This window comes from Centruroides sculpturatus, unplaced genomic scaffold (assembly GCF_000671375.1).
Source record: "Centruroides sculpturatus isolate CEXI.00-Female unplaced genomic scaffold, Cexi_2.0 scaffold909, whole genome shotgun sequence".
In the NCBI taxonomy this organism is placed as follows: Eukaryota; Metazoa; Arthropoda; class Arachnida; order Scorpiones; family Buthidae; genus Centruroides; species Centruroides sculpturatus.
Genome location: NW_019385113.1, coordinates 182,451 through 207,256, shown reverse-complemented (window position 1 = coordinate 207,256; position 24,806 = coordinate 182,451). Strand labels below are relative to the sequence as shown.

General features: G+C 30.0%; 1 protein-coding gene across 5 annotated transcripts; it reads right to left on the bottom strand.

Annotated features, from left to right (window-relative positions):
* Positions 1–224: 224 nt before the first annotated feature.
* On the bottom strand, positions 225–17,958 carry LOC111634956 (kelch domain-containing protein 2-like). 5 transcript variants are annotated; one of them, XM_023379804.1, is made up of 10 exons: positions 17,852–17,952; positions 15,780–15,870; positions 15,469–15,690; positions 14,268–14,361; positions 14,060–14,137; positions 13,735–13,874; positions 13,330–13,442; positions 12,960–13,120; positions 7,348–7,400; positions 225–531 (listed from the first exon to the last, which is right to left on the bottom strand). In XM_023379804.1, the coding sequence occupies exons 1-10, from the start codon at positions 17,937–17,939 to the stop codon at positions 399–401; spliced, it is 1,173 nt and encodes a 390-aa protein (XP_023235572.1). In that variant the 5' UTR covers positions 17,940–17,952; the 3' UTR covers positions 225–398. The 5 variants fall into 5 exon arrangements, with proteins under 5 accessions (XP_023235572.1, XP_023235573.1, XP_023235576.1 ...); XM_023379805.1 differs by having other exon boundaries at positions 227–531; positions 15,780–15,856; positions 17,856–17,954; XM_023379808.1 differs by having other exon boundaries at positions 233–531; positions 15,780–15,856; positions 17,852–17,958.
* Between the last annotated feature and the right edge of the window lie 6,848 nt (positions 17,959–24,806).

Genomic DNA, 24,806 nt, shown 5'->3' with positions numbered 1-24,806 from the left:
TTATATACCTGTAACAGGTTTTTTTTTGTAGTGTGTTAGTTATCAATAATTAATGCTAACACTTTGGTTAGTTCTGAATTTTGAAATGTAAGTAAAAGTATGATTTCATTTAGATAATTTTCTTCTCTTCTCAAAAACTTTTGTATTTTAATAAAATATATCAAACTGCAATAGAATTCAAGTTATTAATTTTATTTAACAGAAAAACAAGAAATAAAAAACTTTTGTATTCTATACTTTCACAGTCACAATATAAATATTGCACTTGCACAACTTACATGCTAAAAAGAATCTCAAAAATCTCACTTTGCATTTGATCTTTGATCATTATGTAAAAAAAAAATTCTTCACAAATGTATTTAATAAAATAATTTACCAATATAATGTGCGCATTAGCATCACGAACCGCCAAGACTCGTGTGACGACCACTGCTCATTCGAAGATTGAGAATTGCTTGCAGAGTATATGGTAACATGGACCAAAACGGTTGAAGAATGGCATTATACTGAATTATTCTATCCAGGCTGAGCCTATACAAAGATTTATATTAAAAAAAATTTTTTTAATTAGTATATATACAGTTAGCTTAAAGCTTAGTTCACACCGAGTGCGATTCGCTGGCAAAAGCGAATAACCCGTCAAACGAGTCGTGTTTCACCGGTTATTCGCTCTGTTTTTCGCTTTCGCCAGTAAATCGCGCCCAGTGTGAACTAAGCTTAAGTCAGTTAAGCATTTTAAAGTATTGGGTCATTGCAAATGAAATGGCTGTTTTTTAAAATTTAAACTCTCCAGTCTTGTAATTCGACTTTTTCCATGTGAATGGTGCCGTATGTTTGCATTGGAAGAGTGCACACACAATATAAATGTGATTAATTTTCTTTTTCTATGCCATCAGAAAAAGTACTCTTAAACACGTTGAGCTTATAATTTGTGAATTTAAAAATGTATTCAGTTTTCTTTTTCAAGTATAAGCAGGGACATAATGCAGCCAGAGCAACCCAAAATACCAATTAAACTTTTGGTAAAGGTTCTGTGAGTGAGCAGGCTACCAGACATTTGTATTCCCACAAAATTTTTTAAACCAATCTCAAAAATCGTCGTCATATCAGATCACCTGACAGTCCAGATAATTGTGAACACATTGGACATTAGATGTCAAGAAATGGTCGAATAAACATAAGTTTGATAAATGGGTACCACACAAACTCAGCAAGAGATAAAGAGCATCATTTGGAGGTCTGTGGTTATTTAATTATTCGTCACAAAATGAACATATTTAAATGAAATTCTTTCCTGTCCACCTTAGGCAGATAGTCTGGAGAATATCACTTTTTTTATACATTTGGACAGTTTTCTGGCAAGGAACATCTTAATGACTTTTTGGCTTCTCATTCATGTAATTTCTATCAAATTGGCATTAATGTTGATGGAGACAATTTTGATTGAATATGTAAGTTTTAAATTAATAAACATTCAAAGTCAAGTAAAAATCAGCCATTTCATTTGCAACAACCTAATAAAGGAAAGAGCTTTATTGTAATTTCTACTAAATAAAAATTGTTTAAAAGTTCAAAACTTATTCATAAATACAAGTTATGGCATTCTAATGCATTGTTATGAATCTTCAGTTATTATTATTTTTGATGCCCCTAACTGGCTAAAATTGCTGCTGTTTATTGAAATTGTAGATAACTTGATAATTAGATAATCCATTATCTGGGAATTTTTCAGTAAATATTTCGTTCACTATTGTTCAGTTTCTCTATTGTATTTGCATCAGTTTTTTGGAGAAGTAAACTTAGTATTGTTTTCCAATTCATATTTCACAAGTGCAAAATGAAACTATATAGTTTATGTGCCCACATGAAACTGAAGCAGAAACTAAACTCATGGACAATTAAATTTTGAATAACTGCATATTATTAGTTTTATTGTTAAATATCTTAAAACAATAAAATGACTCTGGTTAACTGACTTTTAGGCCAGTATGTGTATTTATACAGATATTTAATAATTATTATAAATAAAAGTAGTAACTTTAACATATTAAAAATATTTTCTATAATTTAAATTTAAACTTGTTAAATTTTATACTTAAATTCAAACATTATTCATTATGTGTCTTTCTAGCTTTATGAAGGCCTTTGTTATTATGTTGATGCATTCTTTAAATTAAATTTGAACAAATATGTTATCTATCCGAACACATTAATAAAATATTATCATCATACACAATGCAAAATAAACAGAATTATAAAAATTTTAAAATGCAGTAGCAATTTTTTGGACTGATTCAGATCCCATATATTTTGTGTTTTTGCCAGACAAGCTTGTCAAAAACATTAAATTTTTTAAAAATTTGCAAAAATTTTTAAAAACACAAAATTTGACTATGTTCTAATTGTAGTTTAAGGCCTGTTTCTCAACCGCAGGTCCGCAACTCTAATCTAACCAGTCCACAAAAACTTTAAAAATATATATTTAACCTGTCCTGCGTTGTTCCTGAATAGGAAATAGGTGGATTATTAATCTGTTTATTCATCAGTAAACTAATAGATTGAACAACTTTGAACAGGAAAAACTAATTGAATTAAGTTCAGACTTGGGATTAAAAACATTGTTTGAATCAATGCCCATAACACAGTTTTGGATTAAAGTTAAAACTGAATATCCAGTTTTACATGAAAAGGCAGTTAGGATGTTACTACCTTTTTCAACAACGTACTTATGTGAATCAACATTTTCAGCAATGGCAATGATAAAATCGAAACAACGAAATCGTTTAAGTGTTAGTTCTGCCTTATGCCTTGCAGTTACCACCTTAAAGCCAAGAATTGATGATCTTACTAGCAAAAAAGAAAAGCAACGATCACATTGATTGTATACTAATGTACTGGTAAATAAATAACAAATATTTATTGCTCAATGTAGTTTGCAGTTCTTTTTACAACAGAGAATTTTTTTCAATTAAAAATAATATTGTCACTGGTCTGCGATGAGTTTTAGGTTGAGAAACACTGGTTTAAGGCAATGGTATATAACTGAAGTGACTGCACCAGAATAAACTAATCTGTGTATAGTGAACATATTTTGGTGACAAGTATGTATTATGGATAATGTAAGGTATTTTTCTGAGTTGTTTTGATCTGTATAGGGTACATGGGGGACTCAAAAGTAACGGGAATAATTTTGTGGAGGGTAGGAAGTTCGTAATATGCATATCCATCGCTAGATCTTGGTAGACAGAATCTTCTGGAATCGGTATGCAAAGAGGCATCAGTGTGTTGAGACGTGTTGGCCCGTAGCAATTTCTTTTTGACAGAGCTATTTTATTGTTTTCATCAAAAATGTGATGTCAGATTTTAAAGAACAATGCCCTGCTGTGAAATTCTGTTTCCTGTTAGGGAAAAGTGGATCAGAAACAGTTAAAATGATTCAACTGCTTATAAACAAGATGCCTTGAGTCAAGTAAGACAAGAGTTACTCATGGCATCTTGTTTGAGTATGGTTTTCCTGCTTTCAAAAAGGAGAAATGTCTCTTGAAGATCAACCCAGGTCTTGAACATCACGTTGTCCATCCAACATTCAAACTGATGAAAGTGTTGAGAAAATTGCAATCTTATTAACAAAGATCACCATCGAACCATTGATGAGTCTGGGATTTCATGGAGTTCAATTCAGTGAATTTTGTCACAAGAACTTGGCATAAGAAGCATTTCCATGAAGTTTGTTCTGATCCGTGCTTGTTGACCACCAATCAGAAAGGCAATCGCTTGGCAACTTGTCAGGCTTTGAAAGAACATTTGGAAAATGATTCAGACTTGTTTTCTATAGTGATAACTGGTGATGAATCATGGTGTTATGGTTACAATCCAGAAACCAAACATCAATCCAGCCAGTGGAAAACATCAGGATCTCCACTTGTCTTGCTTTTTTTTGAGAAGAGAAGTTGAATGTGAAAACCATGTTAACCTGGTTTTTTTTTTACGTGAAAGGAATTGTTCATACCGAATTCGCCCATCCAGGCTAGACAGTCAATCAACATTGTTATCCAGAAGTTCTCAAAGATTTTGTGATGCTGTGAGAAGGAAAAGAAAGGACTTGTGGCAAACGGGGGATTGGTTTTTCCATCATGACAATGCACCCACTCACAAGACAGTCTCTGTGCAGCAGTTTTTCACAAGAAACGGCATCCACCCCTATTCGCCTGATCATGCACCTTGCAATTTTTTTTGTTCCCCAAGATGAAAAAAGAACTCAAAGGAAAGCAATTTCAGACAGTAGAAGAGCTGAAAACAAAAACAACAGAGGTGCTAAGAAGCATTTTGGAACAGGAATTTTCTAGGTGTTTTGAACAATGGAAAAAATGTTTGGACAAATGTATTGAGGCAAATGCAGAGTATTTTGAAGATTAAAATATGAAGTTGTTAAAATACAATTTTTCTGAATTTTTTTCCATTATTTTTGGGTCCCCACATATTTAGTGAATGTTTCTTAGATTCATTGGGAGAAGCACAAAATTGCTATGTAGACTTATCACACAAAGTAAAACGTAAGTGTTAGAACTTTCTAAAAAAGATTGAAAAAACACAAAAACCTTAAAAACTGATTTTTATAGCTTTTATTTTAGTGGTTTTATTGATTCATTTTTACTGGTTTTACCCTCTGTTTTTGCTTGAACTCATCAAACTTGTTGTTTGAGGTGTTCAAGCATTTTGTTTACGGAATAAGATTGCCATGTATAATCGTTCTTTTCTGCTCAGCAATTCTGTAACAGTGAGATATGGATATTTTTGTGAGAATCTGTTAAGTAGTATCTACTGTAGGTGTCATGTGTGATTCCAGTTTTGTGATGATAATGTAGGTATACATGGTGAATTTGTTCATATCTTGAGACCACTTCATCCATTGGTGTGGTTTTCTGGCCTTGGTGGTCAGTGGCTGAATTATTTGCCTTCATTGGCAAATAATACAGCCAGTATTGAGTTGGTGTGTGTTGTGTATGAGTAAGGGAGTGAACGTGTTTATGGTGCAACAGCTATAATTGGGTCAGTGCTGTCTTTACTACTAGTGATCAAAGAAAACTAACAGATTTTTTTGAATATGAACTTCTGCCTAATTCACACGTATGGTCTTTTAACCTGAGAATATTCAAGCCAAGTATTAAGACAAGTGTGTTGAAACTGTTTTCTCCTCCACAGAAGTGGATGCAGTTGCATACCTAAAGCTAGACATTTAGAAACCAGCTCTTCATTCTTGTTCAGATTTTGCTTAATTCTTCCCGTAGATCATACTGGCATGGGTGGATCTACTGGAAGTTTATCCTGCCAACATTGCTCTAAGATTTATTGGAACTACTGAGCTCTCTCACCTCAACAAGCTAATGACTAGTGACAGCATCAATTTTTATTAATTAAACCAAAAAAATTTGTCACTAACTAAGTAAAAAGTAGATTAAAAGATACCAGCTAATAGTGAAAATGCAATCTCTTGAAATTTAATTCTACCTTTTTCATAATTTTAAGTAATTTTATGTATTTCAAGTTACAACTGGCTAATATTCAGACCAATATAGTAGATAAATCAATCTTTTTTCCCAGTTTTAAGGGAAGAAAAAAAATTTATTTTGGACTTTCTATGGTCCTGTTGTTTAGAGTTAAACAGACACTAAAATTCAGTGTGCCAGTTGTTTAGCAACACTAAATATCATTGTATTTGTGATCTATCATAATTCCTTCATAGTTTGCAAGCAGCAAGTGTTTAGCACAGTTGAAATCATCAATTAGTCAATGTTCTAAAACTAAGCTGACTGTTTTTATTGTACTCAACAAAATCAGTCAGCTTTAGTAACTTTTTTTATTGTAGTCCTACCAGTTACTAATAATCAAGTGATTGTCAAAAATTGGGAAAAGATGTATTTGATATAATAATGTGTTTTAGACGATTATAAAAAACAATAAGACAATAAAAATGAAACAAAGTTTTTGTTTCAGTTTCATTGTCAACAGTCACAAAACTAAGTACACTTTCTAGAACAGCAATTGCCAACTTTTCTGACCTCATGGATCACTAAACTCACAATTTTGAATCCCACAGCCCATCATAAATTTTTTAAACAATACAATCATCTTTAGAATAATAATCATAAAAGTTCCATTTTACTTTATTAATCAACACATTGCATCAAGTTTATAATTGTATATACTATCATATTAATATGATGATGAAAACATGTGCTTAAAGTAAATATTTTAGATTAAAAGAATGCTTTATGTTAACTTATCAGTTTAGTGTTGCATGGCAAATTGTATGATATGCCTACTTACTTATACGTATGATTTAATTTGAATTTTCCAAACTATGTAATAATAATTATTAATTGGTTTGTAAATTACGGTTTTATTTTGGGTGTAATAATTTTTAGGGAAATTTTGGGTCCTGAAAATATTCTGCATGCCTTTTCATAAGTTGCATTGTACAATATTATTTCTTGATGTCTTCAGACGGCTACACGTGGTCTGTCCTATTGTGAGCAAAAAAAAAAACAAGGCAGCAAAGGAAGCAAATTCCCAGACTTTTTGACAATTTTTGTCATTTTCCCAGACTTTCCATGACTTTTTCCAAACACAAATGAAAATCCCTGACTTTCCAGGTGTGTAGGAGACCTGTATATAGAATAATTAATTTAATTTAAAATATATGTCTCCACCTCAAATTAGTGGCTTACCCCTGTACATCATACTTTTCCTTTAACAACAGAGTTGTGCCAGTCATCTATCTAACACCTTTCAGGGGAAACTTTTTGAATTGAAATAACATGTCTTCCAGTTTGCATCAGAAGTTCTTATATAGTCAATTGGGGCTTCCTGTCCAAGGTTTCCATATCTGGTTTTATCTTTCATCTAACTAACTCCATTCTCAAGATTAAAGAAAGACAGATGAACAACAGTGGAAATTTATAGATCTACAATTTTTTCAAATTGCATTCCAATAAATGATATCAGTGTGTCAACCTAAAATCTGTGGTGTGATTGTCCTTTAAATATAACAATGTTGTTATTGTACACGTAAAGAAATAAACTACAGGATGAAAAGCTTTACCATACAATTACAAATTTAATTTTACTAACTTGTGTGGAAAATGTGACACTAAATCATAATCTTATGTAATGTGAAAGGTTTAAATATAAGTACTTTATTTAATTATTATTATTATTATTATTATTTAAATAACAAAATTATCTAAATTAAAAAAGTTAATAATGAAATCAGCAAGATTTCTCCAAAACTAATAATAAGAATTCATATTTCTTTGTATTAAATTGATGTAATATATTAAAACAAACCTGAATAAAGTCTTTGGTGAAAATCTCAAAATAATAAGATTGCTTGCATGTTCCTGAAAAATCAACACATTTATTAAAAATTATTATCTTTTTATAGATTATTTGTAAATGTAAAATTGAAATAAAGACTTTTAATTTATTAAATAATTGTCCTAAAATAATTTGAAAATAATATACTGAACACTACTAATATATTAATTAATATGCTGAAAATATTAATTGGATTTCCTTAAAATTTATAAAATTTAAAAGTAAAATAAATCAATGAGAATGTTATTTTATTCTTTAATCCGTTCATACGTCATTCTAACTTCAAAAATGATCTGACTATAAATAATTTGTGCTAAGAAATAAGAACAAAAATATTTAAACTTTTTTCTGACTTTTTACTTTATTACATAGATTGTTGTTTTTATTAAACCATTAACTGAATAAAATGAATTACAAACTCGCATTTAAGTCAGCAGACAAAGTAATTATAAATCAATCAGCTAACAATATACTTTAAATCATTTCATGATTGTTTGTGTGTTGCATTAATTGCAAATTATTAAATAATATAACTGATAAATTTTACTAACTATACTCTGCATTAATGGGGAACCTAAAATAGTTACCCTATTCTCTTGCTAATAGTCTGTCCTTATCTATAGTCCACACAACAGTATTTTACAAGCTTTTTATTTCAAAATTTTATGTATTGTCCACAGAAAATACAGTGAGTGAAATTGTTGATAACAGCTTAATTTCACTGCTCCCCAGCAATAGCAAATCCTTAATGGATTTGTTCTCATTAGCATGTGACTAGTTACTGGAAACATTGCATCTTATAGGTTTTTGCTATTTTGGAGATTTTTGATGTGGTAGTAAGGAAAGATTGTGGAAAATCTTTATTTTTCATGAAATTTTCATGTTTTTCAATCAATTTTATGAAGAATATTTGTAAGTAAAATTGCTGTTTTATAATGAGTCTAAAATGAAGTTCTTCTATTAGTGAACACAAAGAGATGCACAATGAAGTAGCTGTTGAAGTGGAGACATTATCAATAGACTCATCTCAATTAATATTATAAAAGACATCATCTGTGTGTATGTTTGTGAATTCCCTATAACTACTATTTTTGTCCAGTTCAGGTAAAATTTTGTTTATATTCTTTTTATGTTCCAACAAAAAATAGAGGCTACTTAATTTGCAGAAATATTAGCTATAAAAAAGGTTTTATCAACTTCAGCTCAGTGATATCACTTACATTCCAGTGATATTGGTGATGCCATTTACCTGAAGTTTCATTTTTAAATATTTTGGCAAATGGTATAATTTTAAATCTATTAAATTTAAAAAAAATACCTACATCATTTTGCTTTTACAATAAATTTTTTTTTAAAAACTTTCCATAGTGACCACATGATGTTCTATTATCCAACTGGAAGTAATGATCTAACAAACCTGTTAATTAAAATGTATTATCACTCATCACTTATGTATCAACAGACAGTGTAGGCTACTTAATATGTAGAAATATTAGCTACAAATTAGCATTATTTATATGAAAATGTGGTTCATATCTTGTTCAGATAGAAAATTTATTTATTTCACTCAAATATATAAACAAACATACTTGAATCTATTCAGATTCAAGTATATTTGTTTATATATTTGTTTATATGTTTGTTTATATATTAAAGTGAAAACATAATTCTTAGAATAAAATGCTGAGATACATAAACATACTTGAATCTGTTTAGATTCAAGTATGTTTATGTATCTCATTTTATTCTAAGAATTATGTTTTCACTTTAATATACATAACCATACTTGAATCTGAATAGATTCAAGTATGTTTATGTATCTCAGCATTTTATTCTAAGAATTATATTTTCACTTTAATATGAAATAATTTCTCAATTCTCATCAGTTGAACTGTTAAATCATAATCATTCTACAATAAATGTTTGCCCCTTGATCAGCAAAATTGAAAGACTTAAATCCAATTGAAAATATTTAGAGAAAATTGATGATTAAGATATTTTAATCTAGTTTATAAAATCTGGGAATATTTAAGGAAACAATCACTTGTCTTTATTAAGTTAATGCAATCAATGGATTAAAAAGTGATTGATGCAACTGGCAACTGAACAACTTAAGTTATATTTGGATAACATCACCAAACGCCATTATCTGAAATAATTCATATTTCATTTCAGTAATAGCAATATAAGTTAAATTTTGAACAGTTTATAACTAATGTTAATACTATATGAATAACAAAATTTATAAAATCAATAAATCTTACAACTAACTACTTTAAAACATGTTTAAAAAAATATTTTGATTCTACTTATACTTATCTCCAATTATTTGGTAATTTAAATGATAAAAACATTTAAAATAAATTAAAGCACAATTACTATACAGTGGGTGATTGGTTAACGAACAGTTCGGACTACAAACAAATCAGATAAACACTTTTGTGAAAGATTTTTATGTTTGGATAACGAACACCTCACAGAACAAACACAAGAGGAAGTGACATAAAATAATGAATACCAATTGGTCTTCCCTTGTCTTCAGGCTACAATTCAAAACTTTTCGGAGTGCGGGAGACATCAACATCGATGCTCAATCTGGTATATATTGATCAGATAGTATTCCTCCAAACTTTGAAACTCTCCCTTGTAATTCCAGCCTTTTATTTTTCTCACAGAAACAATATTTTTTAAAGTATTCACAAGACTCTCGGGCAAGCATTTGTTAAGTTTTGCATCAGTTTTTATTTTTAAAGGTGAGAGTATAATAGCAAAGGAAGAGAATGGGCAGAAGATGTCTGATGTTGCTAGACAGTATGGCATGAACAGGTCTACAGTAAACTGCAGTTCAGTCTTATCAAAGAAAGATACAGTATAATCAAGAAGACTCAAGCAGCTTAAGGAGTAACAAAAATCACATCTGAGAAATAAAGAACATTGAAGAGCTCATAATGGAACCTGAAACTGATCTGATGGCAGAATAACGCCAAGAACTCTTGAATGAAGAACACCAAGAAACTCAGCGAAATATATTTTCTTCTGTAAAAGAGGATTAATGCTGATATCTGCTATTAAACATCTTTTGAAGAAGTGGGAGGATGTCAGAACAATGGTCTTAGAGTAGCATCCAAATCAGGTTGAGATTAATATGCTTGTGGATCTCTACAATTATAATGCTATTAATTCTTAAAAATCGTGAAGAGAGAAAAGCAATCAACATTAGACAGATTCTTTAACCCCCACAAACGGAGAAAACATGACTAATAAAAATACAAGACTCTGTATATATGTATTTTTATTATTACATATAAATGAATGTAGTAAGAAAGTATATATTTTCTATTTTTGGGTGTCTCCAGAATGAATTAATCAAATTCACATACAAACCTATGGTAAATTGATAATCGGTTAACGAACAATCCGGATAGCGAACAAAGTCTTGGAATGGATTATGTTCGTTAACCAATCATCCACTGTATATATATATATATATATGTAATCACCAAAATAAACATAGTAAGAAAGTATATATTTTTAATTTTTTTGGAGTTTCCAGAATGAATTAATCAAATTCCTATAAAACCTATGGTAAATCAATAATTGGTTAATGAACAATTCGGATAGCGAACAAAGTCTTGGAATGGATAATGTTTGTTAACCAATCACCCACTGTATTTAATGATAACTTCATTGTTTTTATATTTCATAAAAAACTATTATTATTAAGTAAAAAGTAAATAGTTGGAACAATAGCATCACCAAATGTTCCATGGATAACTCTGAAAACTTAACTCTTGTTACAAAAATAATTTATTTAATCTAAATTTATTCAAAAAATTTCTTAACAAATCAGAATAAATAAGTTTCCTCAAAGAATATTTCTAAATTAAAGTGATATTCAATGAATAGTGTCTGGATAGCTAATTTTGTCAGATATAATGACATCATCATCACCACCCTGACTGGCCTTCAATGGCAATTTACATTTTTGCCAATTAAATTCTTGATGTACAGTACAGTACTGAAAGGATCAATTATACTACAGAACTATCTTCAGCTCTCAAATAAAACAGTATGTAATCTTCAGTTATCAAAACTTAATTAATCTTAATTGATTGACTAATCTTAAAAATTTATAAACTTTTAATTAAGCATGCACTGATTTTTAGAATTCAGCAAAAATAGCAAATAATTATTATATTGAATATCAAAAAATAACTCTTTACAGTAGAACTTTGTTAAGAAGTTTTTCAAGAAACAAATTCAAAAAACTTTTTAAGCAGAAATGAAAATAATACAGCTTTTCTTTCAATAATCCATATTGATTTAAAATTTTCTATTATACTAGCTGTTACCAATGACTTTGCCCGTGGGAGTTTTGCAAGCAAATCCCATTTATATTCAGTATTTCAACAACCATAGTAAATGTTATATAACACCTACCGCTGAGAATCAAACGAATTATTTTCAATTTGATCAATTTTCTGGAATGTTTACAATCGTTCTATAATTGAACCAATATGCAATAACAAATTCGAATTTAAAATGGTTCGAACATTTGGTTAAAAAATCAAAATATATAAAAGTATTTATAACAATGTCTGAAATGTTATCAATTTAATACACGTAAATACTCAATGAAGACTAAACATAGTTGAAAACAAAAAATTTGCATCTGAAATAGTACAGTAGAAGCCGTTCTTCAGGTTAAGCCTTAATGCTCCCCTCTCCCCCGCGAGGGAATTTTGAAAAATCCCTTCTTAGTGTGCGTTTTCATGATGTACCCTAACTGTGTACCAAATTTCACCTCTAGGTTCAGTGGTTTGCTCTGGGCGATGATGAATCAGTCAATCTCTCACTCAGTCAGTCAGGACAAGTAATTTTATATATGTAGATTACAATGAATTTAGGCTTATATAGTATCTATTAATTTAGATATTTGTCTAACATAGCCTGCTTCATCTGCTGTTTTGTTATGTAAAAGAAAATGCATTTTATGATTCCCTCAAACAAAATCACAGATCTACAAATACTGTACTAAAATTTGTTGAAGACTTACAGTATCATCTACATATAGCATTTTTCAGAACTTGCTGTTTGCTCAAGCATTGCTGCAGATAACCATCTAAGAAAATTGTAAAAGCCATGTTCTAGCTAGCAATGACACAAAATTTTCTGTATTTCCAAATGTAATTGTTTTCTTTTTCCATATGTAATTAAATGTAGAAAATTTTTGAAGGGATGCAATTGAAAAATTTCATAAGCATATCTGTTTTCCAGTCATGGACAAGTTCTGTATATTTAGGTGGAAACTTTTCTTAAACAGGAGCATTTTATACAGGAAAAATTAACACATCTCTTATGGAGAAAAAGTGGGGACTTTTGAAATATAACTTCTTACATGAGGAAACTTCTAATGCAGAACTTCTTAACTGAGTCCTACTGTATTTCATATATGATCATCTATAATATTTCAATGAGTAAATAATCACAAACTATTGTTTTTTATTTTAAATAAATTTATATATTATAAATACATAACTGGAATATATTTCTATAGACTTAATTCATATAATACTACTTACTGCTACAATTGTCCGATTAAGAATATTCTCTGTGCAACCACCATAAATAATTACTTCTCCATATGAAGTAAGACATGCAGTATGCCACAATCGAGGCTTTGTAAAAGATAAATCCACTTGTAACCAGGTTAGAGTTGATATATTCAATTGCCAACAATCACCTACATTAATAATTTCATTTTAAAAATTTAATGATTTTTAAATACACATAAATATATTTCAAATTAAATACTCTCCAAAAATATAGATAAGAAAACAATAGTAAACCTACTATTTTCTTACCTATATTTCTGTAGTACATAAACCTACTATAGAAAAGAAATTAAATATCTATTCATTTAATTTTTGAATAGCTTAATTTTTCACATACTCAAAGGCTCATTATGTTGACTAAAACCTCCATACAGAAGAATCACATCTTGTGAAATTGTTGTCAAACTATGCCATGATCTACCTTGAGGTTGTGGGCCTAATGTAGACAATCTGTTACATAAAATTTGTAAATTAGATTTTTTTTCTGGATTATTTCAATAATTTAATAAAAAAAATATTATCTTTGTATTTTACGGTTTTGTTAGTGACATTTACATATTATATAATAATTTAATATGTAAATTTTTAACATACACAATAAAATTTGTTCAACTGTATTTTATAATAAATTTGATAATTTAACCAAATTTTTATATTTTGTATAATAAATTATAAAAAAACCAGCATAAATAATTCTAAACAATATAAATTATTAAATTTTATACGCTCTATAAAAGCTCACTTTCCACTCCATGTCATAGTTTCCAAATTCAAGCAATGAGTATCATTTTGACGAACATGTTGATGTCTTCCACCAAAAATATAAACAAAATGTCCAACACGGCAAGCTGCATGAGCTGCACGAGCATCTGGCACAGGTCCCTTTGAAAAAAAATACTTTAAAAATAAATTTTTTAATAATTATAATTACTTTAAAATCATAATAATGATTTATAGTATTAACATAGTTAATTGAAATATTAAATACTTTAATAAAAAAATATATATTGTAAAATGAAATTCTGACTTATTAAATCAATATTTTGAAAAATTTTGAAGTCACTAACATTGTATTCTGGCCAACTCCAAATACCCTTTTCTGTATCAAACATAACTAATTGATTGTTCCAACCTCTTCTATACATCTATAAAAAATTAACACAAAAAGTTATATTTTTATATAATTTTATTTTAAAATTGCATGTAAAAAAATTATATATTTACAAATAAACTTTAAATAATATTTTTAAAATGTTCAATATAAAAGTAACTAACCCAGGGAGTTGTTGGATCTAACACAAATTGAAAATCAGGTTGTTTCTTAATTCCAAAAGTTGGCAAAACACCAAATCCACCAAAAAAGTAAATTCTATTAAGGAAAGGAAAAAAATAACAGAATTATTTAAGAATAAAAAAAGATAATAAATCAAGTTAAATTATAGATATGTTTCAAATTATTTTAATTAGATTAATTAAATATTATATTTAGAGCAAACTCAATATAGTTTTATTCCTAACAAACTTTTATGAATGAAATATTTAGTTCAACCTCACACAACAACAACAAAAATAAATGAATATTTCCTAAAAATTTATAAACCATTTGTTGACATTACAGTGGTACCTCAGGATACGAAATTAATCCGTTCCGAAACTGAGATCGTATCATGAAAATGTCGTAAGGTGGATCATCTTTTCCCATACGATTACATGTAAAACCAAATAATTTGTTCCAACGCGAAAAACATACTCAAATTAAAGCCAAGTAATACATTAAAAAAAATAACTGTAGTAAGAAAAACAAATGAAAAATGCAAACTAATGTAACGTAGTATGGTGAGTTTTTGTTCGTATCGTGGAGCGAAAATATGTTCAAATTTCATGTCATATCCTGAAAATTTCGTATGCTGGGGCGTTCGTAACCTGAGGTACCACTGTATAGTTATTTTTAAAAATGTCTAATGTATTATTAATATCATTAAGAACTGCATCACAATGCATAATGTTTTATTCAAAAACTTCATATTAAATTAAAGATGTTTAAAAACTGAAATAGCTTACTAATAAATTTCTCAAAACTAACAGTTCCTTAAGGGGGGAAAAATCAATCTACATTTCTTCATATTTCAAATTCAGAATTTTAAATAAAATAGCCATCAACAGCCATTCAATGTATTCTCATTTTACTTTCCAATTTTCTTTATCAACATAACTTAAATTTGTCTTCTCGCAACAGAAAAGTATTAAATTATTAACCAAGATATTGCTTTTAAACTTTTATTCTTATTGTCTATAAATGATTCATTTTAAGTTATAAAATTCTATTTTAAAAAATTATTTTTCATTTTTTTGATTCTTCCTTCAATTTCCATTCATAGTTAAAATTTTATGACAAATTTAATTCCTTCACTATTAATTCAATTTAACTTGAGATAGGCTTTTAACCATTGAATTGTAAAATTTAAAAATGTCTTACTTATCTTTGTATTCCCATCCAACCATTTTATCAGATGGGGTTGGAGGAGATCCCTTGGGTTCAATATAAGTCCATTCCAGAGTTTCTAAATTAAGCCTGTATAAATCATTAGTGTTTCCATTATCACAATAACCTCCAAATAAATACATGTAATCTGATACCATAACAGCAGTAGCACCAGAGGTACCCGGTGGTGGGGTTCCATGACATATTTTTAATAACCTATAAAGCATTTTTATTAAGTATTTTAAATATAATATTTAAAAAATTAGTATTTAATTTACAATAACTAAAATAGTAAAAGTATTCACCATTTTTCTGTAAGTGGATCATATATCCATAATTCTGAACCTGGAAGATATCTGTTGTTATTCACATTTGCAGCTTCCTGAGGAACAAAATCTATATTTAAACAATAATGAAATTACTTATAAAATAATGTAATTATAACTTTCATTAATATTAATCATCCATTTTTATATCTATTATTGAAGACACACTGTAGGCCGAACATTTTATATCCAAATTTCATCACCATCGGTACCAACTCAACCGTAACTTGTACCAGAGGAAAAACAGATTTTCAACGTCAGTGCTACCAGAACGGTTGCCAATAGAGTACTTCTAGCACTAGCAGTCTTGTATAAACTATTTATAAACAGCTTTAACTTTATACTAAGAATTGTAGCATCAGATTATATAGTAATATTGCAGTAATATGATGTTTATTTGTTAAGAATAATATCTAATAACTTCATCAAATCTAACATATAAAATAGTAACAGGGGCCGGCTCAATGAATGAGGCCTCAGGCAGCAAAAACAAGAGGAGCAACAAAATGAAGTGGGCAAAAGTGTTTAAAAAGGAGAAGAATAAACAACAATTAAAATACTAAGCCAAATAAAGTAAAGTCCATAAACGTACCATATTTTATGGCACATCAGATGCAACTTTTGTCCAACAACAGATTCAAAAAAAAATTTTCCCAGCATTTTATATATAAATAATCTTCCATAGGCTAGCAATACCCAAACGGATTAAATCCAGCTCGCAAATAAAAATGTTTTTTCCTCCTATAACCAAGTAAATTTACACGTGTATTCGGGTCAAATATTTAAACAATAGATTTTAATTGTAAATGAGTTCCTTTTAAAGTCCTCTCTTTTCCCCAATAAATAAAAATATGCATTCTAATTTCAGGGACGACAGATTCAATAGGGACTTAGTTTATATTGGCTCCACCATCTGGTCAACACAGAAACAAATGCGTAAACACCAAGCTGATATTAAACATAAAAAGACACACCACCGCCTTATCGACCTACATCACCGACCCTGAAATAAGGGAGGACTTCCGGAACACCAGACTTCTCAGACAAGCATTCCGTGCGGATCACATCCATCACCTGGAGGCCTGGGAGATTCATAAAGCTATCAGGGGGGGCAACTGCATCAACTACAAGGAAGGGGAAACGCTTGCACAGGCGTGGAAGTATTTGTTCGAGGAATTCGAACAGTGTCAGTCGGAGGGGTGAAACCCGACGCACATATTTATTTATTTACATCGTTGGCAACATCGTTACGACGGTCGGGTCAAAACACGGCCAGTCACCACCTGAAGCAGACCTCGGTGGAGGTCGAAAATACTTGTGGAATTTACTAGTGACATAACACTCGTAAAAAAAGGTTTTTCGTGGATTGTTATTCTAATTTTATTTTTTTGAACCCGAATACGGTAAAAAATTTTCGGGGCCAAGCATCAAAGGACACGGGATGGTTTAAATACATTAAATACTCCCTCCTCTAAATATTCCAGGCCGAAACAGGACATCTTACACGCCATAAAATATGGTACTTTAAAATTACAGTTCCAAACGCGAGGTTAGGACTCCCCTATAGTATTTTACTCCTACAAGCATTGTCTACAGTTCTGATAACTTCCCATTCATTCATTCATTAAGAACGAGGCAATTAGGACCTTATCAGAACTATACACCAGGCCCATAGGAGTAAGAATGCTTATTGTTTTAGTAGAGTAGACAAAGCTCTCAATTTATATTCACAGTTCCTTTTAGTCTTTTGTTCTTATAAATATGTCCTAGCATAGGGATGTGCTGTCCTCCCTAAAAGCACATGCTACAGAGTAATTATTGTATTAATTATTTAATTTACAGAAACGTAAGAAATGATTATATAAGCTTCACGTCGTCATATGGTTTGTATTTAAATAGAATTCGAATAAAAATAACTTAATTTGCACCTAAAAATTTGTAAACAAAAGTATGACGCACTTGACTTGACAAATACGCAATTCGCTCTATCTAACGTATTAATGTTTTACTCGATTATCTGTAGACGTTTATAAAGACTTAAATGAACTCACTCACTTTATATCCTCCCCAAACAAGCATACAATTCTTATAAAAGACTGCAACATGACCAGTTCTTCCTGACGGCTGTTCATACGCCATTGTTTTCGCGTTAATTTTTAGCTCCAGATGGCGCTGCATTTACGAAATTTACCAGACGATACGACTAATTAACAAAAAAAAAAAAAAAAACAAAAACAAAAATATGATGCGCGGTTCGTATACTCAAAAATTAATATATTTACATGTATAATAAAAATAAATTTAATTTATTTATAAGTATTAATTTATTCTTATTCGATGTGAACTATTGAAATTATAAATTTCTGAATTTTTTTAATTCTCTCGACCCCGTGGGCACTAAGAGAACCTTTTTATATAAGCCCATTATCGGTTCGTCCAGGCCTAAGATTGAGCAGTCGGATAGTGAAGAACGGAGCCCGATATATTCGGACAGATTAAAACCCTGAAAAATTCAAAAATCTTTGACTCCGCGTGTGTTCGATTCCGGGTCCCCTAGAACAGTAGATTGCCGCTTTAACCACACGGCCATCCGGTTGTTAAGAAAGTGAATTTGAATATATCGGCAACGAATGGGATACTTTTAAATAAATAATGCGAAAAATAAATTTAAAAAAAGCTATATGTAAAATAAATTTGGAGATTAATAATATTCTAGATCGAAACATTCGATCGGACAGTTTTTGGTTAGGTTTAAATGGGCGATACTTATCAACAGAAATAGATGGACGAGATTGGAAAAATGTTGCGGAGATAGAGTGGGACAGGAAGGAAATCAATAAAAACACGATACTGAGAGAGTTTAATAAAAATTTTAAAATAGGTCAACCTCTTTACCACCGAGTACAGCGGTCGGATGGCCGCGCGGTCAAGGTGGCAGCCTACCGCTCTAGGGGACCCGGGCTCGAATCCGAACGGGTCGAAAAATCCCCAGGAATTTTTCGGGGGGTGGCCCGTTCGGATATGTCGGGCCCCGTCCCTCACCACCCGGCAGCCCCATTGTGGGCCTGGCCGAACCCATAATGGGCCTACTTTAAGAGGCCCTCTTAGTGCCCACAAGGCGGAAAGAGTTTAAAAAAAAACACCGAGTACAAGTCGAAAATTACGAGGTTTTACGAATTATCAACATTGTTTCACAAGTAAACGGAAGAAATAAATCCGATCTTTTCAGGCAATAGATCGCGATCACTCGGCAGTAAGATAATATACTAAAGCGTTAAAGACAAATTTTTAAAAAAAATATGCAAAAAAGTATATTGGGGAGAAAATATGAATACAGAAACAATATTCGAGTGAAAAAAATGAATGGCAAAATGGCTCCGTAGACATCATCTCCCGTCTAATTTATATCTGAAGATACGAATGACATCACGCTCTACATGATTTTAATAACGTTACACTTCCGTGATTCTTAATTAAGTCAAATGATGGAAAAAGGACATTATAGCTAAATTATTTTAACTGTAAAATTTAACATTGTAAACTATAATCTATTCGAAGGTGAAGCGTCATTCATCAAACAGTTACAGATTTGTAATTCCGAAAAAAAATTGATACATTCATTAATAATTTATTCGATATTTGACTGATCTAAATGATATTTTTATTACATTGAAGCATTCATTTTTTAATTACCTTTTTTTAAAAAGATAATAGATCAATTTTAATCGTGGATATTTTATATCGAAGTAGAATCATTTAAATTTTAAAGACGTTATTAAAATTTAGTAGAAAAATAATATTAAAGTCTGAGTTATAATCTGTAAACTTTTATCTCCGGGCAAAATTATAGAAAATTTTTTTACAACGTTTGTGAATTTAAAGTAAAATCTTATATTCTAAAATTATAAATAATCCATTATAAAAAATAAATTCTAAAAACATAATATATTGTATTAATCATGAATATATTGTATTAATGTTTTATAAGCCTCCATGACTATAGTATCAAATCAATTAAATTTTGAATTATCATTTTTTAAATAATATTTAATTTTTATTTGCATTTTCCATTCTTCTACTGATTCTAATTTACTAGAATCGATAAATTCTAGTAAATTAGAATTTAGTAGCTGTAATGCAATGATGTAGGTCAATCCTATTAATATTGTCTTCTTATCATCTAATGGTAAGAAGACAAAGAAATCTTTGTTTTTTTTAAAGAATATTGGATCTTTAAGAAACTCGGTTGGGTTTTTTTTTAACTCTTTCCGTCCTGTGGGCACTAAGAGGGCCTCTACTAGCAGGCCCATTATGGGTTCGGCCAGGCCCACAATGGAGCGGCCGGATGGTGAGGGACGGGGACCGACATATCCGGTTGGATCACCCCCCGAAAATTCCTGGTGAGACTGCCACCTTGACCGCTCGGCCATCCGGCCAGTGAACTCGGTTAGGTATGGAGGAAAGTCTTTTCTCCATAACAATCTGGTCAAGTCCACAAGGGAGAATAATGAGGGGCCAAACATATCCGAGACGGACTTACCATGGTTTCTGCAGTCTTTCAACTTTCAGGTTTCGATTTTGATTTTCTAAGAGCGATAGGCTGATGCCATAATCTCAACTATCCGATTGTCACTCATAATAAATATAATAAATCAAACCAACGAACTTGCATAAAACGAATAAAATTGTATAATATCAAATTATTTTCGTGCCATTTGTGTACGCTGTCTAATGTTATTCACGCAAAATAGTAAAAAAGATTACAAATAGAGAGAATCAATAGCATATCCGGGAATCCTTAGAGGAGGTGCAGAAAGGAAACAATATGCCTCATAAATTTTTATTAATACCCGAGGTATCTGGCTTTACTCGAGAAAAACTCACAGAAGGGGATGCAGCTGAGCCTTGCGCAACCCCCAAATCAGATTCGAGTTAAAGCTTCCACTATAGCCATTGCAATTTATCAGTAGTTTATTCGTTTGAATGATTGATTTGTCAACAAGGGGTACTAGAGCTTTAAAAGTTATATAGATTGATGGTTAATTTTTTGGAGCACGAAAATCACAAAGTAAATGTTCATCAAAATAAAAAATAGATAAATAAACAAACAAACGTCATTTATAAACACAAAATTCAGACAAAAACGATAACAACGTTCAAAAGAAAACGAGCAATTATTTATTGTGACATGGTCACAATGCCGGACTACAATTTTTAATCATATTTTTAATTTATATTAATTTAAAATATGATTAAAATATATGCTCTCCACCTCAAATTAGTAGTACATCATACTTTTTCTTTAATAATGGACTCATGCCAGTCATTTATCTAACACCTTTTGGGAAAAACTTTTGAATTGAAATAACATGTCTTCCGGTTTGCATCGGAAGATCTTATATAGTCAATTGGGGCTTTCTGCTCCTAAGGTATCGTCTTTCATCTATTTCACTCCATTCTCGAAATTAAGAAAAGACGACAGACGAACGGACGACAGGAAATTTATACGCCTACAATTTTTTCAGATTGTAGCTCAACAACGACAACAAACACGCTACAAGTAATAAGTATTGTACAAACAGAACACCAATTACACAAATACTAAATTAATTAGGAATACCTAAAAGTATCTGATGATGGATGAGTTTACTATCTTGATTGAGAGGTTCCGAGTTTTCTATAGATTCCGATTGTTTTCCTTTTGAGTATCTAAATAAAAATTGAAAATTGACAAGATAAAGAGCTTCCCCTTTGTTCCCTTATAGATATCCCACTGTTGAAACTTGATCCTCATCCTCGCCTACTGTGTCTTCGAATCTTTTCCTCGGTCTTCTTGGTACTCTCTTTCGTTTCGATTTCCAGAGAAAAGATGCATATCTTAAATACTGTATTGAACTTAAAAAAATATGAAATTCTTTATGTTTAACAAATTATTATTTAAAAAACCACTAGTGTTTAGTGGTTTTATCCATCGGCCACTGGTGTTTTTTTATCTTTTTTGGTGGCACCTTCTTGGCAGATCGCCCTTGTGTTAAGTTGCCTTAATCCATCAAACTTAATTTAAAAAAACACAAAACAATAGCCTCATTATTGCATATAGCATACTGACACCAAGACAATGTAAACGAATCCCATTAAATTATTTATATGAAATAAAGGTTATTGAAGCAATTCATGAAAGGAAAAATATTTCCCCCAAAAATTATTTAATTGATATTATTATTTGTTTATATATACAGTACAGTATAAAATGTCGTATTTGGTAGCTGAATTTTTTGCTGGTTACTTCCATGTGGAGATAGTTACTTAGTTAAAATTACATCTTCAGGAACCTAATCTCAAGTTATGACCCTAGGCATAAGGAAATAGTACGATAGATTTATAATTAGGTTATAAAATCGGAGGTATTGTCTGGCTTATATTTAAACTTTTTGTTTTTTCTCTAGTAATTTCTTTATTTTTTAAATTCAAGTCTGGAATTTTTTTAATATAAGCTAGTTTTATTATGGGAGATGTTTTTTGTGGTTACCTATCGATGAGATAAAGTAATGAGGATCTTGTACAAAACAAGCATTTGTTCACCTTATTCTGAAAACAATCGATGAAGTTACAAAGCAAAATGTAAAATATTTTAATTAATTAGCTCATTATTTAAAAAAAAGGTTAGCATGCAAGTTGAATGAAAACAATGGATGTTGCAATTACATCGTAGATACAAATCGTCTAAGAGAAATCTTCTTTAATAATTTAATATAATTGATACAGCTTGTAATATAATAAAAATATTTTAATATTTCTATTAAAATATGTTTATTTTATTAATGAAATTGAATTGGGTCTGAAATTTTTATCTTGGATATGCAAGCTTTGAATAAATCATTAAATATCGACATAATAGTTGTAAATATATAAGTTATATATAGAAAAATCGTTTAAATTATGTTAAAAGTGATTGAAAAATATAAATTAATTTGTATTAAATTAATTGGAGAACTCGAAATTGGGTTTTTAAAATAAGTATTAATTCAAAATAAAAGTGTGATAATTTTTAAATAAGACTGTAACACACATGCCTACTCTGTGTACAAAAAAAATGTTTATTTTGACTTTAACGCTTGTTTTTTGAAAATTACATTTAATTTTGAAAGTATTGTGTTAAAGTTGTTTGTTTTGTTTTTCTCGGTTGGTTGACGAGCTGCTACATCACGCCAATGCCTCATCATTATCATGTCAGAGGTGGTTAATGCATTGTGCTCTTCTATGAACTTCAAGGCAACTTTAATTAAGAAAAAATAAATAAAAAACTGTACACACTGCATTATGAAAAGGTAAGATTCGGAGTAGTGTATAATATTTTCGAAAATATTTAAATGTCTTGATCATTTCGGATAAGGGAGAGTCCGGATATTAGGATGTGGGGGAGTCTACTGTATTTAAACTTATTTGTGATTTTTTTTTTCAATTAGAAAACGGTCTATTTTTTCTTCTTTGAATATAAACTAAATAATTTTTTTATTATACACAAATCTATTTAAATATTTTAAATTAAATTAATGACGTTGGAAGAAAATCTTCATCACAATTACAAATTTTCATTTCGTGTAAGGAAGATACAGTTATAAATTTTCGTTCACAGCTTTATCTTTCGTAATTTTGTAATCGTGAATGATGAAATTTGTTACTTAATTAATTATAATACTGTGTATTAAATTAATGCAAACAATAGAAAACTTATCTAGAAATTTCGTAGCATTACATTAAGTCGACTAATCCAACGTCGATATCACATGTAGAATCATACATCATGGAATATTAAAATCGATCGATCAGTGATTAATTCTGAAAAGTGCGATAAGATTTATGATGAATTTTGTCATTTCTGATTTTGCTTCGTGACTTAACCTCACGTAAATGAAGTAATATGCGAAATTTGTGCTTGACATTGGCATCTCGCCATCGACGCCAACACTCAATTTTGTTGAGGATTCTACCTCAAATTTTCAGTTACTTTCAAGGATTATTTAATGCAGATTTTACTATAATTAAGACGTATTTATAATAAATATAATAAATAACATCATCAAAGCCAATTTCCACTTGATAATTTACTTTACGAGGGTCACAAATTTCGGATCGAGTAGTATAAATTAACATTATATATAATAAGGGAAGAAAGTATTTCGTGTATTATAAGCCAAAATAGAATAAATTAGTAAATAATTTTAAAGTTTTATAGAGAAAGTTCGAACAGAGTGAGTGCAGAATAATCCAAGAAAAATTATAGTATATAGCGATTTAATATTTTAAAAAGTAGAAAAATATGTTAAGTAAGGTAGAATGTTCTTTTAATTTAGATAATATATAATTCGATACTCTACCCAGTTGCTGCAGTAGAAGGATATAAAGTAGGGATCAAAACTTTTACAATTTAATCTTCTACTCGGACGTCTTTAAACCTATTGTACTGATACGTAATCAGATGTAAATTTGCATCTCGAAGAATTCCTTCCTCGCTGCATTGAATCTCGATTCTGTATAAAGAAGAAGCACTTCTGTGTAAATGGGAAAATTTCTGCTTATATTAAAGTTAAGGATAGGTTTTTTTTCTAATAAAATATACGCTATATAATTCTAGATTGTGTCAAAGAATGTAGATTAAAATGTTGAAGTGAATAATATAATGTTAGCAAAAGCTCGATTAGGAACATCCTCTTCTCTTGATTTATCACAATTCAAGAAACGAATTACTCACATTCTTCTCTTTTGTTAAGTTAAAATTCAATCGAGAATGTCAACAAAAATTAATTAAACGTCATAACAATTACTTTCCCGGCTTTTATGTATAGTCTAGGACACTTTCCCCGTGTCCTAGACTATATTATCTAGACTAGAATCGTGAAATTTCACCCTCCAGATTTTTTGAAAATCTTGACATTTTTAGATTCCCTGAACCCTATTTAGTCAAAAATATGGGGGAAATCACATGATTATGTATTTATGTACGTG